The sequence below is a fragment of the Anarhichas minor genome, unplaced genomic scaffold (assembly GCF_050575085.1).
Source record: "Anarhichas minor isolate MPS153535 unplaced genomic scaffold, ASM5057508v1 ptg000090l, whole genome shotgun sequence".
Lineage (NCBI taxonomy): Eukaryota > Metazoa > Chordata > Actinopteri > Perciformes > Anarhichadidae > Anarhichas > Anarhichas minor.
The window spans coordinates 211,839-228,983 of record NW_027466536.1 but is presented as its reverse complement, the minus strand read 5'-3'; the positions used below and the strand labels follow the sequence as shown (position 1 = coordinate 228,983).

Sequence of the window (17,145 nt, the reverse complement as noted above, 5' to 3'; positions counted from 1 at the left end):
CCTTTATCGAGAATGTATACGAGTAAAATGAAAGGTTAGTCAAAGCTTTAGATTACAGCACACAAGTTACATTGTAATTATGTGGTAACAACAAGATACTTATAGGTACCTATAGCGGGACAAACAAAGGGAATAAAGGGGTAACTCTGTGTTTAAGATGGACTCAGAAATAAATAACACTGTAAGTATTGTGACATTAATTGAACACCTTCGTAATAATGCCAGTAAGGAATAATAACCCCGTTTTATTATTGGATAACAAGACAGCAAAAATGGATACAACAGAGTTAAAAGTCCCAATATTCCATATAAATGATTTATATGTAAATCTTAATATATGAAGTCTTTAATCATTATTATTACAATGCACTTTATTTCTGTTGCAGAGAAAGAAATGTGCACCTTTAGCCATAAAATACATATGTTTTTGAAATGATAAATAAAAACTGGGGAACAGTGTTGCACTTTCGGGTCCAATGAAAGATGGTCAGACCTGATGTCAGAGAACAACTTACCTGCTTTTACCCTGTGACATCATCAGAACGTGAACAATAAAGGAGCCAAATGCATATACGTTCACTCACTAACTTCTAAAGCGTTAAGTTATGATGGAGAGGGATAGTTGCACTGTCATCCAAACCCTGCTCCGGTTTCAAGTTCAGTACACCAGATTTACAGTCGGAAAAAGGGGACGTGATTAATTCCTGGACACTTACTGTTGGGGTCTGACCTTGCCGTCTGTGATGTCCATCCACTAACAAGTGTGATGTCTCGGTTTCCCTGGCAACCCTGCTCCCAAAAATCACCTCGACATCTGCGTCCCTGGTTTTTCTCCTAAGTTTTTTTTTTGGGTATTATTGTATTAAATTAGTGAGCTTCAGACGTGCTGGTTGGTGGATAGTTTTATTTTCATACTGAGCCAGGCTAGCTGTTTCTCGTCATTATGCTAAGCTAACGTACAGACATGAAAGTGGTGTCAATCTTTTCATGTGACTCTTAGCAGGAAAGAAAATGGTAACATCTCCTAAAATGTTGAAAGATTATTTTAATCAAACTCAAATTATAGTTCTGCATCTTTCAAAAACGTAAAAGTCTAAGATAGATGTCAGACGCACTCCCACATACTCCTGTCACATAAAGACTAATGTTGGACACTTAGACTGTTAATGACCAGAGGGGAAATATCCCCCACATCTCTTGGGTGTAGATTAAAAGCATTTTTAAAGGTAACATTTCAGTTAATGCTCAGAATAAAATGTTTTCTTCCAAGTCTACCAGAATTTTCTCTCTTTTTTTCAAACAAAAAGCATCCAAGAAGGAAATAAAGTGACGCAACATGGCTCCTTTTATAACATCAGCCTGTTACGCTTGTATTTTGAGGTCTTGCAAGGGTGCTGCATTTTTTAGATGATTTTCCACATTTTCTTTGTTAAAAAAAGAAATTACTCCCAAAATGAATCTTCCAGTGACAACACAGCATAGCACAAAGACACCTCACATTGTAAAGAAAATAGGTCACCAAACTTTCATGTTGGAGAGAGTGTGTTTTTTTTTCTGAACTAAAGAAGCTAAAGAAAAGCAAATTAATAGACATTTTTCTGCTGGATTACATTTTCAGAAGGCCAGACAATATACCGCAGGAATCATGTCAAAGCACAATATGTCTTTGAGGAGGCGTATTGAATGTGGCTCTGTCTTTGTCTGTCTGTTTGGCCCGGTATTACCGGCGTGGATCTCAGTATTAAGACTGTAGGGGAGTCTGGATGAGGAAATTATATTATCACACTGCATCAGGGTGAATCATGAATTGTTTACTGAACTGAATAATAAGACAGCTACACACTGTGAGGGATGCGGTGCCTGGCGAGATGAAAATAGTCAGTGCCCTGTGTTGGTAGCGCTGCTCTGTGATAGCACACTGCGAATCCTGTTGCCTGCAAACCGTCCTCAAAGTGGTAAATTCGTGTTGCCTCTGTTGCTTTGGTCTGACTTTATAGATTCCCCTGCCGTCTCCCTCCCCGCTCCCCTGGGAGTTTTGTTTGTTCTCTTGGTTACAAAATATCACTGTTCATTGCTCTCTGCGTGCCACAGATGACAAAATGTGTTTCTCACCTGGAAAAATCTCTCTCAGGATGATAGAACTTGATTGCTACACATCGGGTGTTGGTGATACTGAGGCTGAATACTGACAAGCAAAGTGAGACGGCTTTCTTCTCCTTTTTTTCAGCAAAAAAACATTTGATAACTTTAACTACACCGTGCTGTAATGGCAAACCTTGAAGCTCTTTGACTGTTTTTTTTTTTAAGTGCATAGAGGTTTCTTGTCTCACACAGAGCGCTGTACAAATCATTCGGGTGGCAGCTTCTCTTTTTAGCTGGCACTGGCTGACGCTTTCACAGGTTAAAGTGACAAACGTCGGTGGCAGCAGAAGGTCTTATCAGCTGATGCTAATTAATGCAAATTACAAAATAATTTAGCAAGGACCTGAATGGCAGGCCAGCATTTAACATGGCTGCTGTTGGTTTGTGTGTCTGCTGCTGTCTGCTAAAGATTGTTTATGAGGTAAAAGGAGCATCACTCCTTAACACTGCTGTCGTACAACAACAAGATCAGACTGTTGTCTGTATAGTCCACACAACTCCAACAGAGTGGGGAACGACACCTGGAGTGGCATCCTTTCAGTGAAACTTTCGTCCATACCATAATAATTTAAGCTTATCAGGTTTATAGTTTTGAATCGGGGCCTTCAGTATTTGGATCAAGGAGCTCGAGAAAAATACATCGTGCCTAGATTAGAAGGCTTTACTTGTTATTTCAGTGTGTCAGAGATGTTTAATCAACATTTAATCAACACTCATTCTGGCATCTTTTATTTTTAAGACAATGATTTTACAAGGCATTACTGAGGTGAAGTAAAGTTTGCCTGCAGTGCATTGACGTATATGTGCCTTTTAGATGAGAAGTACCGCTGCCTATCCAGAGATGAACTTGAACTTGCCATGTCAGGCAGCTAAAGATGCTCTCATGACAGACTTCTTCCACCTGCGTAGCACCAAAGGGCTGACAACGTTAGCGGCGAGCTAGCAAACATGGTGGCGCATTCAGCAGCTAAAGACCGATATTTTTTCTCATGCGTGGGTGCGATAAAAACAGAGCGAAAATAAGAGTGAGTACTGAACCTTTATTGTCATCGGGTGGAAAGAAACACACCTTCAGTGAATGCTAATGTTGCTTCGTTCCTGCTGGATGGATAAATAAGCACATTTATGCTAATATGTTAGCCATGACAATTGTATAAAGCCATGATATGTCAATGTGGTGTTCACAGCTTGTCCCCAATCGGTGAATACAGGTTTAAAAGGATGCAGCCATTATTATTTAAATGTATTAATGTCAATTTCTATTGGGCAAACTCTGTTTCCCAAAAAATGGTTTAAGCGTAGGTTGTGCACACAGCACCTTCCATTTCAGTCCAGCTGTGACCAGGCTGTGTCACATTGAGCTAAAATCTTTCATTCTAGAACTCAGTATGTTTCCGGTAGCTTTGACAATAAGTGTGTGTGTGTGTGGGAGATTGTGTTTCCCTTGCCCACTGTGTCCGACCCGTTTGCATTCAACTCTCCCTGCTGCGTTCGGTAACATTCTCAGTTCCCTGCCAGCAATGCAGACCCTCTTCCTTCACAGTGCCAACAGTGATTCTAATCAGTCACCTCGGTGACAGACACCCTGCAGCGTTTACCGTGATTTATTAGAACAGGTTTATATAACTCTGTCTCACAGACATGGAGCGTGGAGGAGACAACTAGAAATCAATGTCTCATCATCTTCAGTCCTCACAAACGGACACAAAAACACACTGTACCTGCCTTTACCAATGTCTTGTCTGAAGAGCGTATTTGAACTTAACTATTAATCATGTCCCCTTCACTTAAGTCTTGAATGTGAACAATTGACAGTTCACTAAAACATCTCCCCTGAAGTATGGCGGTCTAATGAGAAAAAACCTCATTATCTCAGGAGTTGTTCTATTTTAGCCTTTCCAAGAACAAATCCACTATGGATTATATGTTGTTTATCTGCTCGAACATAAGCTGCACACATTGACTTTTTACCTGGTTCATGTACCGTAACATTTAACTCAACCTTTCAGCATTTTATCAAGCCCTCCTGTGCATACTGAAGAACATTTTACGGTCCTTTTGTTTTAAAATGTATCTGCTGGAAGAAAAGAAAAATGTTCAGCCGAGAAAGCGTTTTCAACCCGAGTGAGTTTTAGCATTAGCTCAGCTCGACAGGCATAGCAACCGTAGCTAAGGGGGTCGGGTTTAGCAAAAGGCAATTAAGTTCTTGATGACATTACCACATCCCTTTATTTTGCAAGCAGACTTATGAAAGGTGGATTAATCCCCATCAGCTATAGCTCCTACCTGATGATGTTCAGTTAGTTTTGGTATTTCAGTGTTCTTGTACGTGTAGATCTTTCATGGTGACGTAAATCATTCTGTTTCATCTCGGGCTTCTCTTATTGGCATGCATTCACCTCCTCTCCGTACCCTCCTCCCATAATGCCTGCTGAACTTTATTTTCATCTTAAAACAGACATGACGCCCTTCTTTCATGCCTGTGTCTGCTCTCATATCCCGTGTCCACTAATACCTCTCGTTGTGAATGACTAATGTCCGCTTCGAGCTTTGGCTGTAGTAGTTGCTGTCGTTGGTCTTGTTGATTGACACGTTGCTGCTTTTGTTGTTGATCTGCTTCTCCTTGCAGACAGTCTGGTTTGATCTGCACCAGAGGCTAACAGACACAGATGGTACTACCAGCGCAGTAAGTAGACACTAAAGGAACAAGCATTGTACGTTACACTGCAACACACAGCCCCAGGTTGCAGCATCACTCACTGCTGCCCAACAAGCACTGCAGCAGTAGCTCAGGATGAGTGTTACAAGGCTGAGACATGACTTTGTGATGTAATTAACATGGGACGGCACTTCCGCACGACCAGCGGCGTCCAAAAATAAGCCAGGTCTCAGTGCCTGTCCCACGAGCGCTGATGTGTTGAATGATTTCCCAGGAAAGGTGCTTGTTTTATTTTGTTGTCTAGACCTGAACAGTTTATAGAAACCGAGTAGTCTGTGGAAGAATTAATAGAGTCATATCATCCAATATCTAACACCCACAGAGAAAATAGCATAGCAGCTGTCCTAGAAACATACTGCATATTTAGGCTGTGTGATATTCTCTGTGATAACGAACAATGAATCACAAGAAAAGCCACGGGTGATGCGTGGGCGTTTTCTTTTCAGGTTTTTTTTTTTTAAATTGAATCATAAATCAGAACATTTTCACTTACAGAAGCTCAACTATTTGACACCATTTTCCAATATTGTTTCACCCGAGACCGCTATCACACACATACACCTGTGTGCCTGCAGTGAAGTACAGATAAGAGTGTAAGAGTGCCATGAATACAGCCAAAATGTTATCTTACGGATCTGAATGCCTGCGGGAAAGAAAGCCATGAGCGATCTGTATAATAGATGAAATACAGATTTATTGTATTCACATGCACTTTACACAAAAGCCTCTGTAATACGAAGAAGATACTTGAGATGAGAAAAGTACCCGCACTAAAGAGAACTCAGGGGTGTCTGTCATATATGTTGGAGAGTGGTTTAAACGCTGTAGTAGTTCACTACATTGATTATTGCTCATGAAACTGGCATCAGTAGGGGCGTCCTTCAACCACAAGGTTGGTGGTTCGATACCCGGCTTCTTCTGTCCATATGTTGAAGTGTTCTTGAGCAAGGCACTGATCCCCAAGTCTCTCCCTGGGCACTTCATAGCAGCCCATTGTTCCTAATGCTTAGGATGGGTTGTATGCAGAGGTCCAATGTCATGTATTTATATTTATGTATATGCTGATATTACATTTACACCAGAACAACTGACAAATGGATCAAGAAAAAATACATTCCATGTGGTCTCTTTATACATGAAAAATTAATACCAGCTGAATGCATAAAACAGAACAGCACAAAGACAGAAATACGCATCCTATCCACTAGAATTGTAGAACTGGGCACAAGCCTCATTTCCACTACCGCTGTCAGCCATAAATATATCAAGACAAGCACTAAATTAAAATCTGCACATCACTCATTAGACCTCTATTGACAGGTCTAATGAGTAAGGAAACGGCAAAGAAGTGCAGTTTTGTGCCACACCAGCAAGGTTTTGCAACAATGCCAGAGCAACCTTTATTACAAGCGACCATTACTGTTCGGCTGTGGGTATTTCTAGCGCACGTATCTTTAATTCATCACATGTACCTGTGGTCTGCATGTCAGAAGGATAATCAATAATGTAGTGTGTGGCACCGTTGTCAAAACAGAGTTGTGCTTCAAAATAAAGGATCAAATTTGAAAGAAACTGTCAAATGAGCGGTTCTGTGAAGCTACAGGAGTTTTCGAGCTAAATGCTAATGTCAGCATGCTTCCATGGTCACAATGACGATGCTAAGAGGTTGATGTTTGGCAGCTTCGATGCTTATCATGTTCATCATCTTAGTTTTGCCTGTTGGCTTGCTAACTTGCTAACTTGCAATATGTTTGAAGGATTTTGGTTATAAACAAGACAAGTGTTCCTGAGGGGAACCTGTGTCTGTAGAATGCTGAACCTCTGGTGATGCTGGAGGAAGTCGAGGGATAACCAAAGTCTAGTCTGGGCCAAAATAGTGGACCAACCGACCAACATTGTCTTCCCTAGAGCCATGTGTGCCTAGAGTGACTAAAAGTCATTGAAATACACCCGGCCCTAGATCTGTATCACAAGGAGTTAATAATCCAATCTTCTTCTGCCTGCAGGAGACCAGCGTAATAATCACCTATTTCACATTTATCCACAGCGGTCGGGCCACTTATAGCTCCCCATTAGCAGCAAGCAGTGAGAGCCGAGACAAAATTGTCCAGTTGTCATGGGCACCGACACAGAAGGGTTTTCATAACAGATTGCTTACATTCACTGAGAGAGAGCGAGAGAAGTTTCAAGTTGTCAAAGAAATCACATAACCACCCAAAAAGGGTCATGCATGAAAGCAAGATGGTGAGGAACAGGCAATACTAAAAAAACAGGAGAGTGAATAAGAGGAAGCAGTAAAAACTTAATGGACTTTAAACTAGGAAAGCTTAGTTACTTAGTAGCTCCCTTAAAACACTTTGATACAGTTAAAGATGGCTTTTACATCTGATCCACAACCACGGTTTCCTTTTTTATTTTTACTTCAGCTTGTCCTAAAACAAAACTCAAAAAGATTCAGAGCCAGAATTAGGGTCATGAAATAAGCTGAAGCCGTGTTCATCATTGCACCTTTCTTTTCTTCTGATCACTCAAAGCGCTGTACACTAGATGTCAACATTTACCCATTCACACACTGATGGCTGCTATGAGAGGTGCCACCTGACCATCGGGGTCCTAACTAATGCACACCGATGACGCAGCCTTTGGGAGCAACTTGGGGTTTAGGTTTTCAAGATTTACCATCCAATCAAAAAAAAGACCATAAAATAATCTTTTTTAAAAAGGACGCAGAAAGGTACCACCATTTCAAGATTGTACTACGGTAAAGCCACCATTGAGCTCCACGGGAGAAAAGCGATTTTGTTGTTCATCATTCATTCAATTTCAACTTAAATGAGAATGAAATGAAACATCAAAAGAAAATATTGCGAGTAAAAAAGCATTTGAAGAGCGGACTTGCCAGCACGCATTAGCAGCCCGGTGAATGTCCGGTTCAGGATTAATAAGCACAAAGCCCGCTCTCTGTTCACTGTTTATGGAATGGTTGTTTGTTGTGCTCGTTTGTTACCTTCTTTTTTCCTTCAAATAGCTTTACCTTTTGTCACTATAGCAACACAAATCAGCGTTTCGGAGGCAGAAAATATTTCCTCGAAGAACTGCCTCTTGTAAATTGCTCAAGCGGCCATGTGTATCAGGTTTTTTGTTATTTGCATTTATTGAAGTGATTAATCCCCAGATTGTGCTGCCAGGCTGTTGTGGAACAATGTTTCTGAAACCAGGTGAAAAAGGTTAATAAATCTCCTAAACTCAAAAACAGAATGACATTTTCCTTGAAATCTTTTACCATCCACCTTTCACCGTCCCTTCATCTCACCCTCTTATCGTGTGTATCATCATTCCTTGAGTTTACTGTTCCTCAGTAAACTCCCTCTCCTGCTTCTAAACAGATTACTTTTACAAGGTCATGCTCCTCTTCACCTTTACATCATTTCACCCTTCCTCCAACGGCTCAATCCATCCCACCCTGACCTTCCGTTCTCCACCAGATGAAAGATTCAAACGTGATTGCCCATCACCTCCTCTCCCTTTCAGTCCTTTGTCAAAGCAATCATCCCTCGTCTCTGAGTCACATCACCACACGGGATCATAATAAGATCATATGCTGCATAAGAGATACAGAGATACTTTAAAACTGCAGTCGTTGAGCTGAATTAGCAATTTTATTCGTATTGGACACTTGTGAGCAATGAGCAGCTGGCCGACTATGATTTCTGTCATGTGAAGTAGGTAAATCAATCACATACACTGTATCTTGTCAGTCTTCTGATCCTCTGGAGGCACATCAGAAAAGGGGAGAGGAGCATTAAAAGAAGCTGTGGTATATGGAATACAATAAAAATAAAATGTAGGAGGTGAGTAGGATAGATGGGCAGATTACAGAGTAATACGAGGGAGATAATGGAAGTGAAGAAAGGGAATCAGAAATAGAAAAGGCCAAAGGGACACAAGCATGTCCCCGTTTCTAAGAAAGGATGTTTTTAATAGAGGTGTTTTTTTTTTTTTTTTTCAAAAGTACAAATCTGTCAGATGTGCCATTTCCTTGGTTTTTCATCATGGCATACAGCATCTTTGCACTGCTGCCGTTTATCTAAATGAAACACACAATTAAGTAGAACGCACTCAGCACAAACCCACGCAACTATTTTCCCTCTCGCAAAGCTGCAGCCTCCGAATTATCGTTTGTCTCCCGGGTTGGATCTTCTAAGAAAATATCACATAAATGCCATGATGTTCAACAGCTGACCTAGATATTGTAGACCTCCCCGACTAGCACATGTATTCCACCAAGACTGAGAGGCTACAGCCACAGCAGCAGTTTTATGAGGCTGCACTTGCTACTCCCACAAGGTCTCAGCTGTTTGCTGTCCTGAACTCTCCCTTGACATCAGGGCAGCAGAAACTCTACACCTCTTCTTTCGCACACTGAAGACTCATCTGTTCAGACTCCCCCCCCCCCCGCTTAAACTAATTAAATAAGTAAATAAAAACTGTTCCTCCATCTCCTATTGTCTCTAGCACTTGAAGTAGATCAGCATGTTTAAGCTAAATGCTAATCACAGCCGGCTAACATGCTTACAATGACAATGCTACCATGCTGATGTTTAGCAAGTATGATGTGTACAGTAGTCACCATCTCAGCTTAGCATGTTAGCATGCTACAATATCACTGAACACAAAGTACAGCTGAGGCTGTTGGGAATGATGAATTAGTTTTGTAGGTATTGCAGATGAAAAGTTAAAGGATCACCAAGTTATAACAATTCATGCTGAGAGGGACATGAATGTCAAATTTTGTGTAACACTTCCTTTAACACTTTGAAACATCAAACAGACAAAGATGATTCTCTCCAAAATCATGAGCAGAACAGACCGATAAGAAAACACTAACAGATTAATGAAAAGCAATGTGTGGGAAAACAAAGGAGAGGTGACAAGTCAGCATTTAAAAATAAGTCAGCTAAGACTGACAAAAGAAAAAGCGATGGGGGGGGTACTGAGAAAATGAAAGCTAAAAAAATGGACTCAGGAAAGAAAAGATGTCAGTGGAGAGAGCAAATTCATACTGTGTGGTTAACGACTAAGAACTTCTGGATATGACTTGAATATTTAATGGATGCTCTGATAAGTTGTAGATAAACGGAACAGACAGTTGGGAGGTGAGAGGAAAGTGAAGTTCACGGAGAGATTCGGGACGCTCTGAAGACCCTTATGAAAAATAAATCAAGAGGCTATAAATATGGATATTACCGTATCAGCAGGTCATGCACTCTACAGCAGCTCTCGCTCAGATGGGCCTGCTCTTTGAATTATCCATAATTCCCAAACAACACCAGTGCTGACTCAGACAAGACGGAGACAAAGTGTGAATTTATGAGACACGCTTTCTTACTCTGACGGTACGTTTCATCCAGCGAAGGGGTCATTCTGTAATTTAGAATTATTGTTTGCAGACTATTTTGCTCTGTAATTTTTGAGGCAGACAGAGTTAGAAAAAAAGGCCAAAAAGAAATGTGTATTCACGGTATCAAATGATTTTGTTGTTTGTTCACAGTAAATGAAGCATGCAACTTCATCCATGCGTCTAAAACATTAGTTTATTTTCTGCTTCGATCCTCTTCAAAGCTATACTTCACCTTCTTGTCATGAGTTAGCTGAGGAGATCAATGCCGCTCATGTCTGTACGTGCAATAAATAAACTGCAGACAGATAGCGAAGCTTAAAGTCAATGTCCAACAGTAAAAAATGCTAAACTTTATGCTAAACTAAGCTAACTGACGGCCCCAGCTACGTATCTAATGTGCAGACATGAGAGTGGCATCAGTGGCCTCAACTAAATCTTGGCAAGAAAGCGGACAAGTGCATTTTCTAAAATGTCTATTTTCCCTTTAAGCTGGAGCCAGGACCTGGTTGTTTTAGCTCAGTACATTGAAAGGTCTGAAAAGTATTACATGTGGCTTTCTGAAGCCTGCAGATAAACTCCTCGGGAGCAACTGATTTAAGCTGCTTTGCATAAGAGCTCATCAGTGGTAAGGATATTTGTGTTAAGGAGCGATCCTCCGCCTCCATTTTCTCCATTCACATCCTCCTATTCTCACTGTTTCTTCAAACCACCACTGTCCTTTCTTTCCCGAAGCAGCAGATGATGTTTCAGTTAGATTTAACTGTAATTCAGCTCCAAATTAGCCTTTTCTTGTGCCCAACTCACAAAAATGTTCCTGAAATAACCCACGCTATTCTAATGGGGGTATTTTGTGAATTTTTATTACATTCTTTTCTTGATGTCTCCTCTATTGTATTATGATTTGGCAAATAAAATTGTGTGCATAATAGACCATGTTATGTCAAAAAGTAAATGTAAAGCGTGTCAACATGATACACCGTCCTTAAACTTTGATCGTTCCACTGTTGATATCCCCCAGTTCCAATCACATCCAGGTCTCTCAAATCACATGATGACTATAGGATTAAAGAAGTGGATCAATCAGTCTCTTATCTTTAATTTGCCTTTAATTCGTCTGCAAATATTAGCTGCTGCTAGCGCTGGGAAACGCCAGCCGTACCGCACTGCTGTGGCCTCAGTCCTGCTGCTCTGTTATCCCAACGCAGCCACAGGTCCATACGACTCTGTGTTCAGAGCGCCAGAGGACAGCTAGTCTCTGATTTGTCGAGATTAAGAAAAATATAGAATATAACCGGTCTTATCCTTTAACATGTGGCTCAGACCTGCTTTATGATACATCACTCACTGCTCACTGAATCATAGAAGCTCTTCAATAACTACTAGAACCTCCTCAATGACCTCTACAAGTTCTTCAATAACTGATAGAACCTCCTCACTCTCACCCTCTCCTGTCTCGGCCATTGGACTCTCATCTTCTGATAGGTCTAGGTCTGAATCTCCCTCAATGATTCTGTTAAGTCATAGAGCTGTCTACTAAAAAAATTGAAATGAACATAAGTACAAAGTCCTGAAATGCACTACAGTGTACGTTAATAAATTAGTTGTTTTTCCTATGACATTAAATAAGCTCAGCTCTGGAAACTCACTCAAATTACTCCTTAGATGTTTACTTACTGAAAACAATCAAAATATAACATTAAAAAACATTTTAAATATGAATATCATGCTTACCTTTCCTTTTTCCATAAAATGTGCTTGTTGTGATGGCTGCCATTTTGAAAAGACCGACAAAGGCAAGTAGAGTAACATGTGTAGTATGAGAGGAATTAGCAAAAACATAATGTGCACTACAGTGTACAAAAATGAATTGCCAGGTACACCCACTTTTACCAAATCAAAATGGTAAAGCATTTACAATATGATATCACTTTTAAAGATATCACTTTCTATTTCAGAATTGTAATACATAGCACCTTTAGCTGAAGCTCATATAATCCTGTCACACTTAATTATTAGATATCCCGCAGCAATTTAGCACTTTTCAAGGATATTCCTTCTGAACAAAAGTGTTGTATTGTTCCCAGAGGGAGGATGTGTCTCTCCTCCCCCCACTGGGAGGTCAGAGGTCCGGGTATAGTTCGCCGCCCTGCTGCCCTCCTGCCTCCTTTAACGTTTGATTGGGTTTGAACTCCAAGACTGAGTACTGTGGTAAATTCTGTTGGATTTACGACCGATCACTGTTCTCTTCAATATATCAAGTGCTCCTCTGGAGACAGGTCCGCTGGAGGCTGACCTGTCTCACAGATGCTTTTTTTCATCCTCAATAATTCACGTACTGTGTCATAAATATAGACATAAATGCTGCCAAAGCTTCAACCTCTGCAATATTCACTGTGGTCTTTGACATTGAAACATCAATCTGAATTCAATAAGGAATCATTTCTCAACCTGTTGTGTCTTTTCATTTTACTCTTTGATATACCTTTAAAATATTGACAGTAATGCCTAGTCACATTAAAACTCAGCGTAGCCATAAACGGACAGACTGCTGGGACTAGTGTGGCTATTTTTGTGAATCACTGCACAGAGTATCGTCTTTGAATCCAAAGGCTGATTGATTTTATTCCTCTGTGCCATAGAGCTCCATTGTTGTCCAAAGACTATTAAAAACACAAGAGTTAACGACACCGTTGCACTTTGTGACAATACTTATTTACGATGAACATGTTCACGGCAGTTTATTTTGAGTAAACACTTATACTAAAATAAAGTAATGAAATAAAATAAGTACTAAAATACCAACAGATTTGCTCTCATTTAAATCTAAGCAGATGTCTGCACCGGCTCTGTGCACGTCTCAGCTCCATGTCAGCGGCGTAAACACGACTTGAAATGTTTGTTCAGACATCAAGTTAAATATTTCAACAATGCACGTGTAAACGTGAGGTTGATGCCCAACAAAAAGTCACAGAATAACTGTGTCACTGGCCGCAGAGTAGCGGCTGGTTCTGCGATGCACTCAGCTGTGTCATCACTAGTGGCCCCTACCGGCCGGGGGCCAGCTAAGAGTAGTGAGTGAGGAGACAGCAGGCAGTCAATGGCGGTATAAAACAGGCAATAAAAGGTGTGAGTCACTGCAGCCATGAGAGGTCCTTGAGCATGCAGCCATAACCGGCCACCCAAAATACTATGCATTTTGCTGTGGCAGAATGAAAGATTAGCCGTGGACAGACACAGCACTCACTCACTCACTCACTCATTGTTTCATTCAGTACTTACTCCCAATGCTTTAGTAGCCAATACACTTTAAAAAGAATACAAAGGAAACATGTGACTGGTTCATAAAAGACAGGTCTGTTGGTTAGAAAGAGTCCCGAAGAGATCTGGATCTTTTCAGTGTCACTCGTCTTGGTGTATGGATGGTGCCACTTGTTCCCTGAATGGCCCCAATCCCCTGGTGACTGTTTGAGTTCTTGGCGCTGGAAATGTTCTCTGGAAATTCAATAACCGCTCCGATGTGCATTAATCAACCCCAGCCCTCTCCCACCCTCTCTGTCTGTGTTTGTTTCTCTCCCCTACCTCCCTCCCTCTGTTACTGCTGCAACACATTTAGTCCACTTTAGCCCGCAACACTGACAGCTTGCTCGATGTGTGTGTGTGTGTGTGTGTGTGTGTGTGTGTGTGTGTGTGTGTGTGTGTGTGTGTGTGTGTGTGTGTGTGTGCGTGTGCGTGCGTGCGTGTGCGTGCGTGCGTGCCTCTCTTCTTCAACTCTATCTATTTTAACTTAGTCTTTATTGCCTCCCTTCTCTCTTTAGTCGACTTCATTGACCGTCGTGTGGCAGGCTCGGATCCAACCGACCACTTACCTAACTACAGAAAGTCCTTGTTCCTTCATTTTTGTTTTCCAAAAGAAGCCATGTTGTTGTTTTTTTCTGTGCAACAATAACCTTTATGCTACGATCCATATTGGATTAATAAAACAAAACAGTAGGCTCCCTTTTGCACAACTAACAAGAATGAATTTAGAAGACTTCTGATGAATGCAACAGAAGGTCGGAGGGAATAAAAGCAAGAGAACAAAACAAGAGAGTTGCCCAGAGGAGGGGGGGGGGGAACAAAAAAAGTCAGGATCAAAGCCCTGACACGCAGCAACATAAACACAGTACAATGCCAGCTCTTTCTGCTGCCGCCGGTGCCTTTAATCGTCTATTGGAGTCATGGCAGCATTATTTCACTCACCAGTGCGTGTATGGCTCAATGAATGTGAATCACAATGTCGATATAACTAAGGTACTTTGGACAATAGAAATTGTAGAAAGAATTGTAGAAAGAGAGCGAGTCAGGTAGTTAGTGCAGTGAGGCAGATTTATAGATCAGAGAGACAGAAAGTGAATGGAAGTGAGAGACAGAGCTCCCATTCAGTGAATGCAGATAAGAAAGGGGACCTAATGGATGATTATTGCATAAACACAAGAGAACTTAATGGGAGCAATGCAAGCTTTCCCGATGGTTTCCTATAACATTTTGTTTAGTGATCCATAGTATTTTGTCTGTGTTATGACAGGAAGAACAGGGTTTTCAACAGCACTTTAGAATTTTGAGTGATGTACTGCATATGCTGTTTTTAGTATGCCAATGTATATCATCCTGATTACTTAAGAACATTTCTTAAAGCTAGAGGGCGGGACTTGTACATATCATTTTATATATTTATTTTTTTAATCTGGAGCATCCACTCCAATAACGTAGCTTCTGCCATACTCCTAGCTGCTGCTCTGTTACTATGGTCTCTCCCATATGGTAATTACTCTCACTGTCAGAGGGGGGAGACAAACGTTCTGCACTCCAGCTTTAACTATACTGACATATTATTGTTTTACTTAGTTGTGTGGAACCGCTTTACTGCGCTGGTCCACTGATGTATTTTTGGTTTGAGAGCACTCCACTCCTGCACTCCCCACTGAAAACAAAGTGTGACAGTATAGCATAAGTATATGCCGTATATATACAGTATACATACGTATATATATATAGCAGAATAGTCAGCAAACTCAGTAATATCTGTTTCAGGGCAACATGTATCTAAAGTTTGAAGTTAACATTAGACACCATACACTACTGGTCATTCCTGACTTAATAAGGCTGCACAGCAAAACTTCTGAGGGTATTAAGTTGACCAAGGGTGCATTCCATTCCATCCAACTTCTCCTTTGTAAGAGGGAGGTAGTGTTAATTCTTTATAAAAAAAATGATTTCACTTTAAGACCACAGGGAGACATTGTCTCATATGAGCATCAGTCCAAACTTCAGTTTCATGCTGAGGTCATTGTCTTACATAAGAACCAACACCTGGTTCAGGAATTAGCTTCCTTATTAAAAATCAGATAATATTGTTCTCATCGGCCTAAACAAACCTAAACTAAAGGAGTGAACTCCTCAGAGCTCAAACATATTTCTGAAAAAACGTGCTTGTTGCTAACGTGTGCTGAGAGAAGCTCCCCACCAAAAATGCATCACTCATCAAGAGACGTCAACATTGACTTAAGGAGTAATTTGGAAGACGGATGGGAAAGCAAGGAGCAGAATGAATGTGGGAGGAATTCAAGAGCAGAGGGGAACAAAATATGTCTGGGATAAGAACGGGTAAATTGTGATATATTAAATACATGCAGTCATTTTAAAGAAAACGTTAGTTGTTATTCCTCATGGTATTCTCTACTTGGAGGTCATTAGGGTACAGAAAATAGCTCATTGTGTTTTGCATACCAACGATCAAAGACATACAGTCTGAAAGAATACAGAGTGAGTTATGCAGCAACAATGAGACAGAGCATTACAGAGCAGTTGTACGTCTAGTGAGTTGCAGTACAGGCAGGTTGCATCAGTGGATCTCACAGGAAGCTGGTACATCAGATATACAGTATGTGTGTATGTGTGTGTGTGAGAGAGAGAGAGAGAGAGAGTATCATAGGGATAAAGACAGACATGCAGCATTAGAGAGAATGCGGTAGTCAGGCAGAGACATGAAAAGATTGAGTGAAGGTGGCGGCATGAAAAAGATGAAAAAATTATTTGTCCTTGGTAATATTTCTGCCGGTATTGCATTATCATGACATCACTGGAAGCTGTCGATTCAATTCTGTCTTATTTATGAAGTTTGCAACTACATGGCACTTCACTGCAAATACTAAGACACCATTATGTACCCTCGAATAAAAAATGATTAGCACTGCTGAACACGTGAGTATGCAGGGTGCATGTTTTGAATGGCACAATAAGTATTGTGTTACAGTGTTCTACAAGCTTTTTGGAAGCCCATTTTGTATGCAACGGATTTGTGCAGGTAAAGAATTCACTTCTGTAATTGGCCTATAAATAGCAGTGTGTCTAAAGAGATGCGTTCAAAATAAATGAGCGAACCTGCAGTCCCTCAGCGCGGTAGTACATTATGAAACCTCAAAGTGTTCACTGCAGCCATTCACCCTAATTTCACCAGGCAAGTTGGCCCATTTATGATCGCAGCAATAGTCTCAGAGATGGAATTTTAATACTCATGATAGCATCTGGGCGCTGCACACTACAACCACAGTCTGGCTTCATTAACTGATGCTGTAAAAGGAGGTTCAAGTTACACTTAATTTGTTTAGTTGTTGATTTTAGATGCTAAGAGCTGATTGCTGTTTCTGCGTGGCACTTCCCTGATACCACTTGTCAGTCAAACAGTATCGGAAAGGACTGTCATTCCCTCGTGATTCCATTCACACCCACAACATTGACTCTAAAGGTTCATTGGTTCAGATTTGATCAACCTCATTTCCAGCCGCAGCAGGCAGCTGTTGTTAGTTCTACACTGCAGAAAGATAAACATTTGCGATTTAGTTGG

General features: G+C 40.8%; 1 protein-coding gene across 1 annotated transcript in view; it reads left to right on the top strand.

Moving 5' to 3' along the window:
* Positions 1-17,145, top strand: part of necab2 (N-terminal EF-hand calcium binding protein 2) — a 106,106-nt gene that overhangs the window by 75,098 nt on the left and 13,863 nt on the right. Inside the window, exon 9 of the mRNA XM_076082247.1 lies at positions 4,772-4,828. Coding sequence (XP_075938362.1) covers positions 4,772-4,828 — 57 coding nt within the window. The remainder of the gene's footprint in view (positions 1-4,771; positions 4,829-17,145) is intronic.